Raw genomic sequence first — 7,236 nt, forward strand, 5'->3', positions numbered from 1 at the left:
AGAGGGGGGGGGAGCAGTCAGCCAGCCAGACGGAAAAAAAACCTTTAACGGCAGGTTTTAATGCATTTCTCTGATAAATTCGTTCTCCTCTCCCTTACCCCCAACTAAAACACACATGCTATCTTACTTTTTCCCCCTTTGATTTTGCAAAGAGAATATAAACGCAAACCAAATCTAGATTCTGGAAAATAGATGAGTTGTCGCGAGTCTTTGAAATCATAAGATTAAACCGCTGTTAAAAAAAAAATTCAACAGAGGCTAGGCGCGCACAGGGCAATTTTAGTTCCGCAACAGTTGCTGTTTCCGAGCAACTTATTTTACACTCTGCGCGCGCAGAGCCAAGCAACAACCAGGCAACAGCAGTAGGCTATCATCACTATTACTATTACTATTACACATTACTGACTTCCTCCTTTGACGTCATGGATTTCCATTATAATATAAAACGCAGTAGCCTACCTATTGTTGCGATAGTTGCACTTAGAAAAAAAAAAAGGAAAAAGCGGTTTTGGGTTCACTCTTTGACCAGTCAGAGGTTTTTAAAAGTAGGGCATGAAGTTTTGAGAGCATACCTTCCGAAGTTTTTAAAAACTATTATCGTAAGCTCCGATGGTTGTTATAGATCTAGATTATATCTGTCCCCGTTGTTATGCAAGAAAAATTCTGAAATTCTGAAAACTGAGCTTGAGAAATTATGCGACTCTGTAAATGTTAATAAAGAATGATAAAGTATCATACATGAATAGGAAAATAATTTTTAAAAAAAATGCTAACAATGAATTTTTTTGCTAAGTTATGTGGGGTGAATAAAACCACCCGGGACAGTGTAATTAACTTTTAACGTCTTGTGGGACCCTCAATTACGCAGCGAAACACCAACTGGAGGAGCAGCATTTTACTCCTTTAGCAGAGGAAAGGCCAGATCAGTAACACTGAGGTAGTGAATGTCTTTTGTCCTCTGAGAGAAACAATAATTTAGGGAAAGACAGAGGAAAAGTTTAATATATATGTACCATTACGTATCTTGTTTTGTCAGACACAAGAAAGATTCACCCGGGGCGATGCTTCTGATCACTGAAGTGTCTTTGGGCCATTCATAAGGGGGACATTAAACCATGTTCTTATGCACAGTAGAATTGTAAAGTTGTAAATGGGCAGATTCATCAATGTCATGCTCATAACTGTGCCTGAACTGCAACAGGGAACTGCTGCTTTTTCTTTCCTAATCCTTACACTTACTGTCGTCATTTTCCCTCTGCTGGTCTACTTCTTTTGTATGTTTTGTCACACTCTTGTAACCCGCTATTTTCCGGGTTGCCTTGATAGTCGAAGCAGACTTTGGGCTGTTGAAGCTAGAGAGGTGAGCAGAGTAAGTCTGATTCCCTGTAAGGACTTCTCTGTTGACATCTATATACCCCTTGGCGCTCATATGACCTTATGCAGTTGCGAGTGCCGCAAAACTTCTACTATAAAAAATAAAAAATTCAAAGAGAGAGGAGCAGACAGGAAAAAATCGTGGCCAGTTGCGTGCTCATGCCATACGCTACATGTAATATGTAGTTAGTTATAAAGGATACATTTTATGTACTTGTCTGTCCCCGCGGTTTCATGCAAAGCAAAGTCTGAAATTATGCAAACTGAGCCCAAAAATGTGAAATTATAAATGCGATTCTGTTAATTTTAACAAAGAATGATAAAGGAAAATAATCAGAACTTATGCAAAAAATGATCAAATTTTGCTAAATGCGGGGTGCATAAAACCATGGGGACAGACTTGTCACGGCGTATGGGGACGTACGACAGAGAACGACAAAAATAAAATACGTGAGATACAAATCCATTTGTATGAAATCAACTTCAACACTTTAATGGACGATGAAACGCAAAAAACGTTATATTGCAGCTTACATGGTTTCACAAAACGATAAAACAGGGATCAACAGTTTGAGTTAGGCTAAACTACAGAGCACAATAGAAGTTTAAATTTTGTACCGGAAAATTATTGCAATTGCAGGGTAAAGATCTCGCTGAAGCTGGTGACGATGGGCCCCTCTGGTTGGTAGCTGACAACTAGATCTACTTCTTCTAGAATGCAGTACTTGTAGAATTCATTGGGTCGGGGGCTGCCCAGTTTGTCAGAGGCCCAATATGTCACAATTTCATTATTTCAGTTTTGATGACCGTCATAGTTAATACAGCATTTTAACACTGTAATTGTAACTTAAGTTTTTTTATTCTCCACCTTCAAATTGGTGGTGTAGAGATAGTCTCTCTAAAATGTCCATTCAGCTTGTGTTGTTCAATATTTCTTCCTTTTTGTTTGCAAATCAAAGCAAATTACTCAGTAAAATTTCAACAATGAATATATTCTTTCGTAAAAAATAAAATTCAATTCATACAGTCAATCAATCATTCATACTCTCTTGGGGAGTATCAGTGATAACTTCCATCATGCAGGGCACAGTAAAGGCGGGGTGGGCCTGTGAATACAGCGCAGTTGCAATAGTAGCTAGTACTCGATTTCTTTGCGACTGATTCATGTAGCCATATCGACTGACGGGGGGTGAGTTCCTGACCAGCTTCTCCGACTGGTGACCTATTTTTTGACCGAGGGTTGAGAGTCCATAAATTGATATTTGTTAGTTATGCGAAGCATTTCAATTTTGGCTTCGCATTTGTGTTCTTCGCTTCTAATTCTTTTCATTGCTGGCAAAAGAGACAAAAGGAAAGACTTATCTTCATCTATCTCCTCATGCTTATCTCGTAAAATATTGAGAAGAGTCTCCTCGAAGGACACTTCTTGTCTCTTTTTAGAACGAGACGGACCTGGTTGAGAGAGCCGGTTTTGGATGGATTGGGCCTCATCTTCGTCGAGCACCTGCTGTTCGGCTTCAGTAGACCTAGTGGTTTCATGAACAGTTTCGTCCCTTTTTGTCTCTCTTCTATCTTCTATCGTGGGATGAAGAAACATCAGCCGCTCGAAGTAGATGTATTTGCGTCGCCTCTTCTTGGCTGCCTGGCCTGACACCCCTTTCGTCTGTGCCCTGAGCTCCCTCGCAAAGCATGTTCTCAGGTTCTTCCAACGCCCTTGTACTTCATTACCTGGAATTGAAAAAGAAAAGTAAATTTTAAATGAAATGTTTAGTAATGTAGCAACAGACCCAGCGGACTCATTAATTAACTCTATCCGTACGTCGTATTTAACTTGTATCCATACAACACGGGGAACTCTGTGCCCTCATTTTCCAAAGAGGAAATTTACTTGTTAATCCAATTCGGTCGCTTTGCATAGCAGTCAGTTAAAATGATTTTTTGAGAAATACTGAGAGTTTCAAAGAGATCCTCCCACTAGAAGTATTCTAAAATGTGAAGAATACAACCCCGGGGGTAAAAAATGAATCCAGGCGTATGGATATTGGGTTAATTAATTAATTTCATCATCATCATCACCCTCATGATAACTATTTGGTGAAGGGGGCATGGTGGTGATGTGGTTAAGATGCAGGCCACTCTCTTTCTCCCACCCGAGCGGCTCCAGTTTGTTCCTGTGTGGGCGAAAAATTTACCTCTTTTCGGGAAATTCACATCCCCTGGTCCTATGTAGGCAGGAACAAGCACCAGCAGTCCTATCGGAGATGGACTATAAACTCGAAGGTCCCGTGTATCTGTGATGCACGTTATCGATCCTTTGACAATTTAGACGGCAGTCTGGGCATAATTAAAGAAAATGTCTTACAAAATCCCCGATATCACCGTATTATAATGGAAGTGTGTTTATTCAATAAACAAACAAGCCAACTTTTTTGCGATGTTAACGTTAAATAATATTATTTTGATAATGTCCTTATTTTCTTCCATCATGTCCAGGTACTTGGCCACAGGAGGTAACTTCAATTCACTACATGGTAATTAATACTTGCTGGGTGCCACCACTATCCGCGAAATTGTCAGAGATACATGATGAGATGCACTTTGAACTTGCCTTACTCCGATATAATGCATGTCACCAAGAGACAAAAAGACATGGCTAAATATTGCAAACAGCTTCTACAAAATTACTGTTTTCAAACTGCATCGGAGCAGTTGACGGAAAGCATTATATCAGGGTCATAAAGCCAGTTGGAAGTGAGTCTTTGTTCTTCAACACCAAAAGATTTTTCTCAATCGTTCTCTTGGCTGTTGAATACTGCTTCATATCAGTAGACATTGGCTCACGGAAACTGCAGTTATTCACAAGAGGTCGATATTTGGTGAGAAACGGGAAAGCGATCAACTGAGCATTCCTGAAAATGCCAAGCTACCTGATGATGACTGAATTGCAATGCCCTTTGTCCTGGTTGGTGACAAGGCCTTGATCGCTTTGTCAGAACACATTCTACGTCCCAACCCACGAAGGAACTTAGGTAGCATACAAGTGAAGAATCTTCAACCTGACTCATGCAAGGAAAATGTTTGAATGTTCCTTTTGGGGTTCTCTCAAAAAAATGGAGAATTCTTCTTTGAGCCCCGCATGTCCATGATGAGTTTTGTGACAGCATAATAAAAGGTGTGTTGTGTACTTCACAACTTTGTCTGCAAAAGAGACGGTGTGACATTCAAAGTCACGCTCTCTGATTGCCCTCTATAACAGAGCATGAACACCACAATTAATGTGCATGCTTCCACAACTGCAGCAGCAAGAAGAGACTATTTCGCAATGTACTTTACTTTTTCCCAAGGATCAGCAGTCCCAGCAATATACGGTATATGAAAAACCATGAATGTACCAGAGCAGTCACGCCAATTTATTTTACAATGACTTTTTTCCTTTACAGTTTAGCCAAAGATCTATCCCTTGACAAGATTGCATTCAAAATAATGTATAGCCTAGATCTCTATTTGGCTTGAATATCCATCTGAAAATAAAATTATAATGTATTTTTCATGTAGATATTTTATTTTTTAATATATTATACATATATATATATATATATTATATATAGTTTGGTCTGGGCAGTAACTGCTCTCCTTTCCTCATTAAGGGTTTAAATTCGTTTTCATGGCTTATTGGAAAGAAAATGTATACTCTGGACCTATACTCACCTTTGACTTGTCTTTCCTCTTGACTCAAATCTTCCCAGTTCTCAATCATAGCCTCACAAACCTCGACCCAAGCTTTCTTTTTCTTGTCTTTGTCAGCATACTCATCTGAGTTCTTGTTGTAGAGGACAGGCTTCTTTTCAATGAGAGAAATAAATTGTTCAATCCAAGTTGGATCGTAATCCATTTAGTTTTCTAGCAGAAGCGAAACAATGTAGACTCTATTGTTTGTGTGTACCTCTGCCAAGTCTGTTGCGCTGGGTAAAAACTGCGGGAAGTGGCGGGGCCTCGTCGAGTCCGGAGACTGTTTAGTTGCCTGTGCGCGCAATTGTGTTTCAGTTTGGTATGTAACACAGGAGAATTGAGCAACAGTTGCGTTGCCGGAAAGTTGTGACAAAGCACAAACTTTATAGTCACCATAAACCCGAGACGCCTGTGCCCGCGGTGCTTAGGCAATCTATTTCATAGTTTACATAATTTACTAAATGTGAAACAGTTGCGCAACTAAAGTTGTCCAGTGCGCGCCTGGGCCCCAAATATTCTCTGGACCCAAAACCGAAAGCGGGACTGTCCAAACCGGCAATACGGCTTAACGTCGGCCACCACCCCATTCCCTGCTCCCAGTTAGTCTGGTTTGTGTGTGTCTGTGTGTGTGTGTCGCGAGTAGCGGCTTTCTCACTGATCCACAAACGTGTTGCTCCCTCTCTCTCCCTCCCTCTCTCTTCTCTCTCGTTTTGTTTTGTGTGCCGATTCGTTCTGTTTTGCTTCAGTCACAGCGACAGAAACCGCGCTGCAAGGTAACCAAGTGGATAAGAAGGTAAGCGATGGTTGCTTGTTTTCTTGTTTTCTTGAAGCATGAAATGGTACTTTTCTGTCTTTCTGTGTTTTATTCTCTGACTTTAAAGAACTGTGTTTGTTCTTTGGCCTAATTTACGGTACTTCACATGGCTAGGCCTAGCTTCTTCTGCGTTCACAAGGGACTTCGTTTTTTATTGACCTGCAACGGGAGAGTCCAAAGTCCATGAATCTGTTTAGCCATTATCGAGAAACTGGGTGAAGCATGGGATCTCCTAATTTTCCGCTCTTGTGAAAGGTTTGAGGCCTTATGGGGGTGATTAGTCTAGATCTAGATTAGATCTAGATAGAAATAGATCTAGATCTAGATCTAGATCTAGATCTAGATTCTAGAGAATCTTGATCATGGAAGTGAAGCATTTGCTTTGCATGCCGGTGTCATTGTTGTAAAATCATTGTTTTGTGTATAGATTCTAGATCTAGATATCTAGATATTTCTAGATCTAGATCTAGATCTAGGCCTATCCAGAGTCTAGGTAGATCTAGATTTCCAGATCTAAAGATCTAGGTCTAGAGTTAGAGTCTAAATTCTAGTCCTTTTGAATTATTACATTTCTGTACAAATTATGAGGTCACTCGAACTCATAAAATACTCATGATTGCCATTGTCGGTTTGGTGCGTTGAATTCACTGATGACTGATGTATTCTACTCTTACTTAATTAATTATGATTATGAATATAGCTCTCTTATCTTTTCCTTTTCAGGTTCAATTCATTTATTGTGATTTGTAAAGTGAGCTCATAAATTATGTTGAACATTATTCATGGTTGACATATGATATGATAGGAGACTTACCACAGTCAGCTGACTTTGACTTTATGTTTTCTGACTGATCTGATCGCCGTGCGATGCCCATTTGTTTGTGCTGAAATTAGATTAATAGAACTTTTATGATCGTGTTAAGTACAATTTATAACGCTTTTGTTTGATTTGTCATTTGAATTTAAATAGCCTGCTATACAGGGAAAAGCTAAGAGTGAAAAGTCTGCTTGATCAGGACAAGAAAATAGACGTAGATCAAGGTTCATATGTATAATAATGTGTGTAGCTTTCATGATCATTCCAGTTTGGTGGGGAAAGAAGTGCAGAGTGTGTGACCTTGGACTTTGACAGTGGCGGAAAATTGAGTCCTGAACTATCTACTTACTTTCAAAATCTGAATTGACTTGAACATAATGGATTATGTAGGAGATTCTAAATTGACTTGACATTATAATGAGATTCTGACTCTGTCTCCAGGCATGAAGTATTAAGAAGACTTAAATAAAATAGCTCTAGCAGTGGTGCTGATATCCGTATA

The 7,236-nt window shown here is 39.6% G+C and overlaps 1 protein-coding gene across 1 annotated transcript; it reads right to left on the minus strand.

Annotated features, from left to right (window-relative positions):
- Positions 1–2,345: 2,345 nt before the first annotated feature.
- Positions 2,346–5,567, minus strand: LOC101847229. Its single transcript, XM_005089310.3, has 2 exons — positions 5,083–5,567; positions 2,346–3,102 (listed from the first exon to the last, which is right to left on the minus strand). The coding sequence occupies exons 1-2, from the start codon at positions 5,264–5,266 to the stop codon at positions 2,597–2,599; spliced, it is 690 nt and encodes a 229-aa protein (XP_005089367.1). The 5' UTR covers positions 5,267–5,567; the 3' UTR covers positions 2,346–2,596.
- Positions 5,568–7,236: the final 1,669 nt, after the last annotated feature.

This window comes from Aplysia californica, unplaced genomic scaffold (genome assembly GCF_000002075.1).
Source record: "Aplysia californica isolate F4 #8 unplaced genomic scaffold, AplCal3.0 scaffold00005, whole genome shotgun sequence".
In the NCBI taxonomy this organism is placed as follows: domain Eukaryota; kingdom Metazoa; phylum Mollusca; class Gastropoda; order Aplysiida; family Aplysiidae; genus Aplysia; species Aplysia californica.